Source organism: Ranitomeya variabilis, chromosome 5 (genome assembly GCF_051348905.1).
Source record: "Ranitomeya variabilis isolate aRanVar5 chromosome 5, aRanVar5.hap1, whole genome shotgun sequence".
In the NCBI taxonomy this organism is placed as follows: domain Eukaryota; kingdom Metazoa; phylum Chordata; class Amphibia; order Anura; family Dendrobatidae; genus Ranitomeya; species Ranitomeya variabilis.
The window spans coordinates 146,012,776-146,026,883 of NC_135236.1; the positions used below are offsets into that span (position 1 = coordinate 146,012,776).

General features: G+C 45.2%; 1 protein-coding gene across 1 annotated transcript; it reads right to left on the reverse strand.

Moving 5' to 3' along the window:
- Positions 1–6,996: 6,996 nt before the first annotated feature.
- On the reverse strand, positions 6,997–10,880 carry LOC143774895 (uncharacterized). Its single transcript, XM_077262679.1, has 5 exons — positions 10,589–10,880; positions 9,103–9,197; positions 8,879–9,025; positions 7,640–7,915; positions 6,997–7,195 (listed from the first exon to the last, which is right to left on the reverse strand). Exons 1-5 carry the CDS (start codon positions 10,730–10,732, stop codon positions 6,997–6,999), a joined length of 861 nt encoding a protein of 286 aa, XP_077118794.1. The 5' UTR covers positions 10,733–10,880.
- Between the last annotated feature and the right edge of the window lie 3,228 nt (positions 10,881–14,108).

Sequence of the window (14,108 nt, forward strand, 5' to 3'; positions counted from 1 at the left end):
TGATGTATAGTTTTGTTGTAAGGGTATGTGCACACCATGCAGATTTAGTGCAGTTCTGCAGCGTTTTTTTCTGCAGCAGAAACGCTACAGAACTGCACTGTGATTTACAGAACAATGTAAATCAATGTGAAAAAAAAAAAGCTGTGCACATGGTGCAGAAAAATCCGTGCAGAAACGCTGCAGATTTCAAAGAAGTGCATGTCACTTCTTTTGTGCAGTTCTGCAGCGTTTCTGCACCCATTGACTCCCATTCTGTGGGTCAAATCCGCATAAAAACTGCAGATGTATATACCATCTGCAGATTTTATGCGGATTTGGGTGTCAAAACCGCAGCAGACGGAAGTGACGTCAGAGGAGGAAGTGAGTGGGCGGAGTGTAGCGAAAATGGAGTCGTACAGTCGGATGGGGATCGATGTGAGGCGTATGGTAGAAATGGTATGTATAGTGTCTGTGTGTGTGTGTGTGTGTGTGTGTGTGTGTGTGTCTGTGTGTCTGTCTGTCAGTCTGTCAGTAGTGACTCATTGTAGTCATTCGTCGGGTGGGACTACTGCTCCCATCGAAATGTGATGATGGGAGAGTTGTCCCATCGTCAGGCGACTGACTACAATGGGTTAAAAACACAAACACACACATAACATGTAGTACATACTCACCACATACGTCCCCGAAGGCCACCTTCCTCGATCATTCTTCTCCCCCCCAAAAAAAAAAAACTTTTCCGTCGTAATCCATTAATAGGTTGTCCCACGACGTCCTCCGGTGATACACTGCAGGAGTTAATCGCTCCTGCAGTGTATCGGAGCTGCCCGTTCTTTTCCTGGAGCTAAATGAACTCCGGGAGCTCACTTTACGGCAATTGAACTGCTGTAAAATTTTTCAGCAGTGTCGTAAAGCGAGAGTCCCGGAGTTCATTGAACGCCGGTAAACTCGCGCGCATGCGCAGGCACACTGCAGGAGCTTTAGCTCCTGTCAGTGTGTTTTGGCAGCCATGGAGAGCAGTCACATCTCCTGGTGTGGCTGTTTTCCATGGCAGATCGTCGTGGGACACTCGATATTAATGGACTACGTGGGAAAAGACTACAGATCATCAAGGGATTTGTAAGTATGGTAAAATTTAGAATATTAAAATACTTTTTCCTGTCTCTTTTTTTTTTGTGTTCAGTAATTTGGGGTTAATAATGGATAGGCGTCTTACAGACGCCTCTCCATTATTAACTGGGGTTAACGTCACCTTACAATGTCAAGGTGACGTTAACCCCTTCATTACCCCATATCCCACCGCTACACGGGAGTGGGAAGAGAGAGGCTAAGCGCCAGATTTGGCGCATCTTAGAGATGCGCCATTTCTGGGGCGGCTGCGGGCTGGTAGTTGTAGCCGGGGGGGGGGCCAATATCCATGGCCCCTCTCTAGGCTATGAATATCATCCCGCAGCTGTCTGCGTAGCCTTTCTGGCTATAAAATATAGGGGGACCCTATGTCATTTTTTTTCTGGGGTCCTCCTATTTTAATAGCCAGTAAGGCCACGCAGACAGCTGTGGGATGATATTCATAGCCTGGGAAGATTAACCCCTTCCCTGGCTACAAATTAGCAGCCTGCAGTCGCTGGCTTTCCCTTTCTGGACATGAAAATTGGGCGGGAGCCTACGACAATTTTTTTTAGGGGTTAATAATGGATAGGCGTCTTATAGACGCCTCTCCATTATTAACTGGGGTTAACGTCACCTTACAATGTCACGGTGACATTAACCCCTTATTACCCCATATCCCACCGCTACACGGGAGTGGGAAGAGAGAGGCTAAGCGCCAGATTTGGCGCATCTTAGAGATGCGCCATTTCTGGGGCGGCTGCGGGCTGGTAGTTGTAGCTGGGGGGGGGCAATATCCATGGCCCCTCTCTAGGCTATGAATATCAACCCTAATCCTAAACGTGACTGAAATACGTGGCACTGAAATACGTGGCACCAAAATATCGTGGCACTTAAATACGTGGCACTTAAATACGTGGCACTTAAATGCGTGGCACTTAAATGCGTGGCACCGAAATATCGTGGCACTTAAATGCGTGGCACTTAAATGCGTGGCACTTAAATGCGTGGCACTTAAATACGTGGCACTTAAATACGTGGCACTTATATACGTGGCACCGAAATATCGTGGCACTTAAATACGTGGCACTTAAATACGTGGCACTTATATACGTGGCACCAAAATATCGTGGCACTTAAATACGTGGCACTTAAATACGTGGCACCGAAATATCGTGGCACTTAAATACGTGGCACTTAAATACGTGGCACTTAAATACGTGGCACTTAAATACGTGGCACTTAAATACGTGGCACTTATATACGTGGCACCAAAATATCGTGGCACTTAAATACGTGGCACTTAAATACGTGGCACCGAAATATCGTGGCACTTAAATACGTGGCACTTAAATACGTAGCACTTAAATACGTGGCACTTAAATACGTGGCACTTAAATACGTGGCACTTAAATACGTGACACTTAAATACGTGGCACTTATATACGTGGCACTTAAATACGTGGCACTTAAATACGTGGCACTTAAATACGTGGCCACTGATTAGGGGTAGGGGTAGGGTTAGGGTTTTTTGTTTTTTTCTTGTTTTCTTGTGTTTTTCTATAAAAACGCATGCGTCTAAAAAAACGCAGCGTTTTACCGCGTTTACATGCGTTTTTTCACACATATGTTTTTTTTTAAAACGCATGCAGATCAAAACGCAAGTGTCAAACCAGCCTAATTACAATGTCAGGGTGACGTTAACCCCTTATTACCCCACTAGATGGTGGCCCGATTGTAACGCATTTGGTATTCTAGAATATGCATGTCCATGTAATATATTGACCAGCCACGTAGTATATTGGCAAGTCAGATAGTATATTGCCCAACTATGTAGTAGATTGCCCAGCCACGTATGTCACAGGTTTAAAAATAAAAAATCATTATATACTCACCTTCCTCCGCCTTGACATGACCGTGACGTCATGGCCGGTCCTTCTGCCAGACCATCCTTGCCACTGGAACCTGCCGCTTGCATGGAGCGGGCGCCGGGCACTGACTGCAGGGGAGCAGGGAGGGTCTAATCGGACTGTGGCCGTCGCTGATTGGTCGCGGCATCCATGACAGGCAGCTGGCGAGACCAGTCAGCGACTTGGATTCCATGACAGACAGAGGCCGCGACCAATGAATATCCATGACAGACAGAAGGACAGAAAGACGGACCCTACAATTATATAGTGTGTGTATATATATATACACTCACTGGCCACTTTATTAGGTACACCATGCTAGTAACGGGTTGGACCCCTTTTGCCTTCAGAACTGCCTCAATTCTTCGTGGCATAGATTCAACAAGGTGCTGGAAGCATTCCTCAGAGATTTTGGTCCATATTGACATGATGGCATCACACAGTTGCCGCAGATTTGTCGGCTGCACATCCCAAAGATGCTCCATACAAGGCAGGATGGATCCATGCTTTCATGTTGTTTACACCAAATTCTGACCCTAGCATCCGAATGTCGCAGCAGAAATCGAGACTCATCAGACCAAGCAACGTTTTTCCAATCTTCTACTGTCCAATTTTGATGAGCTTGTACAAATTGTAGCCTCAGTTTCCTGTTCTTAGCTGAAAGGAGTGGTACCCGGTGTGGTCTTCTGCTGCTGTAGCCCATCTGCCTCAAAGTTCGACGCACTGTGCGTTCAGAGATGCTCTTAGGCCTACCTTGGTTGTAACGGGTGGCGATTTGAGTCACTGTTGCCTTTCTATCAGTTCGAACCAGTCTGCCCATTCTCCTCTGACCTCTGGCATCAACAAGGCATTTCCGCCCACAGAACTGCCGCTCACTGGATTTTTTTTCTTTTTCGGACCATTCTCTGTAAACTCTAGAGATGGTTGTGCGTGAAAATCCCAGTAGATCAGCAGTTTCTGAAATACTCAGACCAGCCCTTCTGGCACCAACAACCATGCCACGTTCAAAGGCACTCAAATCACCTTTCTTCCCCATACTGATGCTCGGTTTGAACTGCAGGAGATTGTCTTGACCATGTCTACATGCCTAAATGCACTGAGTTGCCGCCATGTGATTGGCTGATTAGAAATTAAGTGTTAACAAGAAGTTGGACAGGTGTACCTAATAAAGTGGCCAGTGAGTGTATATATATATATATATATATATATATATATATATATATATACATGCATATATACATACACACACACACACACACACACACATATATATATAACATATCGGTGTGTCTACAATTTCTAAAAAAAAATTTATATTCTTCCTTTTTTTTAATATCTAACTATGACATCTGTGGAAGGTTTTTAATAACATTTTGTTATCCATAATAGATAAGGGACATGCCCGCCATATGGGACCCGGCCGATGAGGCCTATAAAGACAAGTATGCACGTGACAATTGCTGGACGAGGATTGTACGTGACCTCTATCCGCATTATTATTCCCATAATCCTTATTTCATAAGGCTGCAGGTCACTTCAAAAAATCAATGAATTACATATTCAATTGTGGAATAACACAAAAGAAAACGAAGTGAAGAAGGAGGAGAAATATTTTAAAACAGTAATAAATTTATTGAAACAAAAAAATATTTTTTTAAAAAAAGAAACTTTAACATGGGGGAGGGCAAGGGGTGGAAGAGGGGGTTTGAACCACCAGACTGAAGAGAACGGATCTGCACTGTACCGTACAGGGTTAAGAAGATAAACCCAATAGTGATATGATGGTAATTATGGTACAGATTAGAGAAAAAGAAGCAAACTAGGTACACTTAGAACAGTATGTTAATATCCACAGAGAGCACAGAAATCCCCAAACAAAACACTGGAAAAAATGTAAATATAAGGTAAGTACATGTCTATCAAGGTATACAGAGCAGAAAATAAACTGCCTAATGAACCTAGAGAGTATGATATGGGGGAGTGAATTACCTGTGGTACAGAGCAAGTGCAATGGTACCTAGCGCTGGTGGTGAAAGTGCAGATGCGGTTCCCCTGCGCCCGACAAGCGCTGTTTCGCCGTAGCTTCTTCAATAGGGGCGAGGACAGGGTTTAGGCGGTATATGGGGCTTTTATAGAGCATTAGCTAGTGACGCTGAGTAGACCGGAAGTGTCCCAAGCAGCTTCAAGTTGCGCGCGCATTACAGGGCCATCCCACCAAACCAAAGGGACTACCGAGCATGCGCACCGTGGCACGCAGTGGAACACATTGCGGTCACGTAATTAGCGCCTCTCGGAAGTCAGAGGGGGAATACGGACCCCGCGCGTGCGCAGTGCTGCTTATGGAGAAGAAAGAGAAGGGAGGGGAGGAAGGAGGGTGGCAATATGTCATCACAGACAGCTTACCAGAGCGCACGCGTCTAAGGGCCGTCCCTCCATGCCAAGGGGACTTCTGAGCATGCGCACCGTGGCACGCAGTGAAACACACTGCGGTCACGTGATTGACATTAACATACTGTTCTAAGTGTACCTAGTTTGCTTCTTTTTCTCTAATCTGTACCATAATTACCATCATATCACTATTGGGTTTATCTTCTTAACCCTGTACGGTACAGTGCAGATCCGTTCTCTTCAGTCTGGTGGTTCAAACCCCCTCTTCCACCCCTTGCCCTCCCCCATGTTAAAGTTTCTTTTTTTAAAAAATATTTTTTTGTTTCAATAAATTTATTACTGTTTTAAAATATTTCTCCTCCTTCTTCACTTCATTTTCTTTTGTGTTATTCCTCTATCCGCATTATGACAGCTACACCTATAGCCTGCAGCAGCAAATTAGTAAGTTTTTTTTTTACACCTTGCAGAAATTTTTATTTTAAAGGGAATGTAATGATCATATTTTATTGTTTCAGATAAAGAAGTCAGACAGCGTTGGCGCTCAGTGCGAGACCGCTTCCAAAAATTTCACACCAGCCAGTCCAAAAGCGGGTCTTCCCCGGTGAAAGGGAGCTTCAGCTTGTATGATGAGCTAAGTTTCTTGATCACAAGCAGGACTTTGAGAAGGTGATTTGTTAAAACTAAAGTGAATGCAGTACTTATGAATATAATTTATTGTATGAAGCTTAAAAATTCCTTTTTTTTCACAGCACTGAAGGGAACATTCCAGCTCCTGACCCCGTAGAGGACTCAACAGCTGAGTCAGCCGATGACACATCTGCTTTGGGCTCACAAGACTCTATCCCTGTTGTCGCTGGCACTTCGGGAATATGCTCCAGTGCAACATCTTCGGCTGACCAAAGTGATGTTCCAAGAACCCAAGAAACCTCTGTCGTTCCGGTGCCAATAACAGTCCCACCCCCCAAAAAAAAATTAGGCAAAAAAAAAGAAGATAAAACCACAAAAAGAGTCAATGAGACCATTGATCTTCTAAACAAATCTGCCAAAGAAGATTATCTTGATCTTTTTGGGTCTACAATTGCAAACAAGGCACGGTTATTGGCACCGGAAAGACTGAGCAAATTCATGAGCTCTGTCCATGCTCTTTTGGACGCATTCGAAGAACCTGCACCAATTGCCCCACTAGCGGACATTGTAACAGGTATCACACGGAGTGTGAGACCTCCACCACCACCACCGCCGCCACCGCCAATGCAGCATGACCAACGGTATCACCGGCCTACCAGCCAGTACTACTCAGATACCAACTCTGACCACTTTTTATTTGGCCAAGAGTATACCATGTTACAATAGTTACAATGTTGACAGTCATAATGCTGTTCCATTATATGTAATCACAGTTTGTGAATACCCATACCCAACAAGTTTTTTCAGAAAATCAACTCGTGCTATAACTCATAATTAGACTAAAAAGAAAAAAAAAAGGTTAATTTGAAATAAAGCCAAAAATAGATTATACATTTTTTTTAATAATTGAAAAGAAAATAACAATTTTTTCCCAAAAAAAGTGAAAAATGATTATTGGTCTTCAATTTAATTTTCAGTGTTCGGGTTAGTTTTCGTCCATCCTCTGCTGGTCCGGCTGCACATCACCGACACAGGAGTATTGCCAGTGCACGGCACCTTCAGGACTCATAAAGTAATCAGTGAAGGTTTCTCTCACACACACACCGGAGCTGGATGGTCTTCCCAGACCCACGTTGACCACTGGATTCAATACAGGCTGCTGCTGCTCCACATCTATGTCAGTGCTGTAGTCACGAGCATAGTTGTGAAGCACACAGCAAGCCTTAATCACAGTGTCAACGGTGTCAGTATTCAGCTGCATGGGTGTGTGAAAGACCCTCCACTGACTACTCATGATACCAAAGGTGCATTCCACATATCTTCGTGCACGACTCAGCCGATAATTAAAAATCCTCCGTCGGGCATCCAGTCCCCTTCGTGGGTATGGGCGCAGCAGGTTGGTAGTTAAAGCAAAGGCCTCATCCGATACCATCACAAAGGGTACTGGATGTGTGGAACCCGGCAAAGGTCTTGGGGCTGGGAGCGTTCCGCCATCTTGAAGAATTTGCATCCCAATCTGTGAAGTTCGCAACACCCGAGAATCCCCAGTACTACCATAGGCACCAACGTCAATGGCAACAAATGTGTAATGGGCATCAGCCACCGCCATCAGGACCACTGAAAAATACTTCTTATAATTAAAGAAGCGTGATCCTGATCGTGGGGGCTGCTGAACCCTTACATGTTTACCATCAACTGCACCTATGCAGTTTGGGAAATTGGCCACAGACTGAAAGCCTGCTGCAACCTGCAGCCAAGTCTCCTCGGTTGGGGAAGGCATCACGATGGGCTGCAACTTCTGCCAGATGACGGTACATGTGCACCTCACAATTTGAGAGATGGTAGATTTACCAACTCTAAATTGGAGGTGCAGGGATGTATAGCTCTCTCCTGTGGCCAGAAATCTGCAAGGAAAGAAAAGATTATTAGTAATGTCACCCTCAAGTTAAAGAAAACCTGTCAGCAGTTAGGACCGCTATGTCACCGCCTGTTTTTTCAAGAACCTTTTCCAATGCTGCCAATAACTCCCCAGTCAAACTTCCCTAGTTAATGTAACAATGCAGTAGATAGGTTGGATTTCAACATGTTCTATAGCGGCAAAAACTACTGACAGGTTTGTTCCATATGTCACAATACTAACAGTAAGGACTAATTGACCAGTGATATCTGTGTACAGGTGTATAACTGTGTCAGACATTAGTAACACATGGATGGCCACCATGGAAGAAGAAAAGCGCTGGTCACCAGCAAAACGTGATAAAGAGTTCGTGTTCAACAGCACTCTTCTTTCGTGGTGGCCAGCCATGTTTGTGTGTGTTTGTGTACCATGCGCCCAGAAAATGTAAAAAACAAAAAAAAATTTACATAACACCTAGCTGACCTGTGCGTACACCCAAACATTGGACTGAGATCACACATACGCGAGATACGGCCGAGTCTCGCCTGTGAAATGACTCCTCTTGCGTCTGGATTCCGGAGCGGAGCGTGCACCTGCATAGCAACACATGGAGCTGCACGCTCTGCTCATGAGTGCCGGCGCCAGAGGTGGGATTTCACCGGCGAGACTCGGACGTATATTGCGTATGTGTGATCCCAGCCGTCAAAGGGAAATTGTCCCCACCAAAATCAAGGGTGAGGTAAGCCCACCAGCATCAGGGGCTTACCTACAGCATTACAGAATGATGTAGATAAGCCCCTGATGCCGGTGGCCTTAGCTCAGCGTCGGTTTTTGGGGGGACAGGTTCCCTTTAAATGGTCATCTGTCAGTGTCTCCAGGACACGGGAAAACTTTCACCACACGTACCGGAGACATTGACGTGTCAAAGAGTACTTATGACAGGCAAAACAAAAAATTGAAAAATACTTACCGCAAGGTGATGAGCAGCCTTTCCTCAGCAGAGATGGACTTCCGCATCACAGTGTCCTCGTATGTCAGCTCAGCACGGACGACAGAAAGAAGATGATCAAAAGCGGGTATGCTCAGCCGACAAAACGCTATGAATTTCTCGGGGTATCTGGAAAAAAGGAGTAAAAAGGTCCGGATAGACATGGATAAGTTTACAGGTAGTCATTTCACATAAGAAAAACTTACCTCCTCAAATCTTGATATAGCACATTAAAATGTCCCTTCATAGTCCTTTGTGCCACTATTGGGTGTACCCACATTTTTCGTCTTCTGGTCTGCGACTGTAGCAAAAATAAAGAGACATGTAATATTATTGTACACATGGTGTAGCTTAGGCTTCTTTCACACTTCAGTCGTTAGTCGCCTGTCACGAATCAGCGGCGCAATGTACAGACGGAGGTGTGTGCTTTCACATTTCCACCAGACTGCTGCGTGAGGAAATAGCGTGAGAGCGATATTTCCTGCTGAGCATGCGCAGTCTGAAACAGTGGATGAAACGGACAGAAAATAGTTCCCTTGAGCATTTTTCAAAGACAACGGTTTGCGAAAACCTGACGCATCCAGTGCACGACGGACGCAACGTGTGGCCATACGTCACGATCTGTTGGCAATACAAGTCTATGGTAAAGATACGCATCCTGCAGGCACATTTGCAGGATGCATTTTATTCCCAAAAGGACGCATTGGGAGGGGAAAAAAAAAGGAAATGTGCAACTAACCCACTATAAATAGAAATAGCTAGGGTTAGGGTTAGGATCCCTAGGGTTAGGGTTAGGGCCGCGTTTAAGATGGCCGCGTTTAAGTGCCACGTATTTAAGTGCCACGTATTTAAGTGCCACGTATTTAAGTGCCACGTATTTCAGTCACGTATTTAAGTGCCACGTATTTCGGTGCCACTTAAATACGTGGCACTTAAATATCGTGGCACTGAATTATCTGAATATACTGAAATATTGTGGCACTGAAATATCGTGGCACTTAAATACGTGGCACTGAAATATCTGAATATACTGAAATATCGTGGCACTGAAATATCGTGGCACTTAAATACGTGGCACTGAAATATCGTGGCACTGAAATACGTGGCACTTAAATATCGTGGCACTTAAATATCGTGGCACTTAAATATCGTGGCACTATGACTCAGAAAATATTCATTAAACGTGACTGAAATACGTGGCACTATGTCAGAAAATGTTCATTAAACGGTTAGGGGTGAGGTTAGGGGTAGGGTTAGGGTTTGGATCCCTTTATCACCTTGATGGTGGTGGGTGGCTTTTCAGTTTGTTTTCTGTTTTTTTTTTCTATAAAAACGCATGCGTTTTTAACGCAAACAAACGCATGTGCTTAAAAACGCATGCGTTTACATAGACAGCAATGCATTTTTTTGCCGCAAATAAACACATGCGTTTTTTTGCGGCAAAAAAACGCCGCTAGAAATTACTACAGGTTGCATTTCTGCAAATGAACGCACGCGTCCTAAAACGCATGCGTTGCCAAAAACGCGTCAAAACGCATGCGAAAAAACGCCAAAAAAGACGCAAGCGTCACAAAACGCAACGCAACACATGTCCATGCGCCCCCATGTTAAATATAGGGGCGCATGACGCATGCGTTACCACTGCAGCGCCCGACGCTGCGCCGCACAACGCTAATGTGAACCTAGCCTTACCTGCAATCTTTGCTGGTTCAGATACTCCAGTAAAACCCCAATCATCTGGAGGCGTTGTGGCCTGCGTATCCGCACAGAAGTAACATGCTGTTCAGTATGCGGTGGGCTACTTTCTTCCCTGTGTTCTTCATTACCAGCACTCATGGTAAGGCCTGTCAGAAAGTGGTTATGGCTTTCCAAAATGGAGATTGAGAAGAGGTTGGACTAGGAAATGACATCACGTAATTTTTTATTTTTTTTTAATCTCTTTATTTAGCTTTATTTTAAGCTGACAAATCAGCATAAAAAACGCACAAAAAACGCACAAAAAACGCACTAAAAACGCACTAAAAACGCACTAAAAAACTGCACCAAAACTGCACTGCAAAAAACGCACTAAAAACGCATAAAAAACGCATAAAAAACGCATAAAAAACGCAGGTGCGTTTTCTGCCAGAAGATGCAGATTTTGTGCAGATTTTGTGCAGAAAATTCTGCACCAAATCTGCATCGTGTGCACATAGCCTAAAAGATTCAGTAAAATCTGTGCATTCATCATTTAAACCACTTGTCTGTCTGGGATTTTGGGTCCGCCGGGTTGTCCGATCAGTGACTGACAGCTACCTATGAATGCACGCTCATACAGAGAAAGCTGTCAGTCACTGATCGGACCGCCCACTCGACCCAAAATCCCAGACAGAGAAGTGGTTTGAATGATGAATACACAGACTATACAAAACTACCGTATTTTCCGGCGTATAAGACGACTGGGCGTATAAGACGACCCCCCAACTTTACCAGTTAAAAAATAAAATCTTCTTAAAAGTCGGGGGTCTTCTTATACACCCTATGTCGTCTTATAGGGCCGGTGAATATGTGCCTTTTGGGGGGGGGGGAGTGATCCTGATGACGACGAGGGGGAGTCTCACAGGAAAGTGAGTATCCCCCATTACCTTATCATAGCGCTGCAGCGTGGGGTCTCTGTGCTGGGAGCGGTGGCTGCTGTGCTGTGGTGCGGCGGCTCCTCTTCTGCAGTGTGGGGCCTCTGGTGCTGTGGGGTGGCGGCGGCGGCTTATCTTTATGCAGTCGGGGCTCCTCCGGCATCTCATTAAAGCCTGGAGGCTCCGCCGGCAACTCCATCGGTACAATGCGGTGGCCTCCGGGAAAATGGCCGCTGCTCAGATTCAGATCTCGTCCCGAGATCTCGGGAGACGAGATCTGAATCTGAGCAGTGGCCATTTTCCCGGAGGCAGCTCAATAGGTGCGATGCGGTGGCCCGGCCGCTGGGGGCTGCGCATGCTCAGATTCAGATCTCGTCCCGAAATCTCGGGACACGAGATCTGAATCTAAGCAGCGGCCATTTTCCCGGAGGCCACCGCATTACACCGATGGAGTTGCCGGCGGGGCTTCCAGGCAACTCCATCCAGATGCCGGAGGAGCCCCGACTGCATGAAGATACGCCGCCGCCACCGCCCCACAGCACCAGAGGCCCCACACTGCAGAAGAGGAGCCACAGCACAGCAGCCGCCGCTCCCAGCACAGAGACCCCACGCTGCAGCGCTATGATAAGGTAATGGGGGATACTCACTTTCCTGTGAGACGCCCCCTCGTCGTCATCAGGACCACTCCCCCCCCCACCCACCATATACACCCGGCGTACAAAGCGATTCCCGGCGTACAAGACGACCCCCGACTTTTAAGAAGATTTTCAGGGGTTAAAAAGTCGTCTTGTACGCCGGAAAATACGGTACATATCAATCTACTCAGCTCCCCTCCGCTCTATAACATGGTGTCTGCAGATTGCACTGCATTCTCATGGTAACAGGCTCCCTATCATGTGGCAATGTTATTTAAAGGGCCGATTTTGACTTCTTGGATTGCTACCTCATACAGGAAGCACTAAAGACCCCGTTCTCTCCTCTGCGAAGAGGCTATTTGCATATTCTAGTAAAATGATTATATATCTTTTGCAGAAGGATAAAAGTAGACTTTATTGAGTGCCATATAATCATTAAGATGTGAAACAGTATATGAGGCAGGGCAAGTATTAGCTATGAACACATCAATGTAAAATTTCATTACTATGTATTATGGTTATTGTTGTTATTAAAGGGGTTGTCTAGGCTTGGGACACAAGTCTGCAGTCACATAGAGTGACTGCAGACTGCTGAATGAAGAAAGCGTGCTTCCCAGTATTACCGTTGCGAGCGGAAGGACACGTGACCACATGTGTACGGATTGCATATGTGTGGTCACACGTGGACTTGTCTCTTGCGTTCCTCCCAACAGAAGAAAATTGAAGGAAGCGAAAGAGAAGCTAGTTGGCAAGTTACCAAATTACGTAAATCACCTTCATGCATTCACGTGACCATCTGCTCGCACCGCCAACACCAGAGAGTGGTGACAGCAAGAGCACTGTATTCTGTTATGATTCACAGTGACTGCAAACTTTTGTCCCAAATCAGGAAAACAACTTAATGTAAGATCAAGGGGCGGACATGCCATTAGTGCAACCGTTACAGCTACAAGAATACCAAGAGGTAAGGGGACCACCACCACCTCCAAAGAAGGTGGAATTCCTCATTAAGATGCGCTCTTGGACTGTAAGCCCTGATACTGTTCTTGTCCAGGATCTTCTCCTGTCTGTATCGGCTCCCCTGTAAGATACTTTACTTTTATATTTCAGGTTTGCAAATGTTCCCTCTTTCCATGTGTATGGCTTTTATGTCCAAGATCATATAAAGAAAGAATATTTACACTTAAGAAAGCCGAAAAACCTATGAAAGATTCAGAAGGGTTCCTTCACTGAGGTAACGCAGGCTTACACTGTGTAATTGATCATGTTAGGAATTTCAGCCCTGTGATCTACTTTATCTGCGAGCCGTCGTGTAGCGCACTCCGATATTAATATCCACTGTTCCAGTCCGAGCGTTATTATTGATCTTGTGGCATGTTACGGAGGTTGGATCATTTGTTGAACTCAAGATTCAATCTTCAGCTCCGAGTAAATCATCTGATTTAATTTGAAGTGAATTTGAGACGCTCATGTCTGCGCACCACAAACATTTCTACCAACATGTTGTTGTGGCCACTGTAGATCGAAGCCTTCTAGTTAGATAGCGAGGCTAGGCCGGAGAGACTCTCCAGTAGGCTCTCTGTATACATGTCGTCTCTAGAGAGGAAATCTGCTTCCTGCGACGACGAGTGGAGCACAGTTACAGCAAGATAACAAACTATGGGCAGGAAGACATTGGTAATGACATCCAGGACGCTGACAGAAAGGAGGATAGAACAGTGAAATGACAATATAGGAGCCCATGAAGGCTTGTAATTCATCAGGCCTGGAAACACAATATTACATAAAGCCAGTAAAGTATGTATATATTGATTAATATAGCACCAACGCATTCTGCATCGCGGTACATACATTATAATCACATCACTCACAGTCATGTCCCTAGAGACTCACAACACAACTTTCATATCCCTAACAAGCACAGATTAAAACTGGCTTCAGAAATGTCGTTTTATTTTATCACTG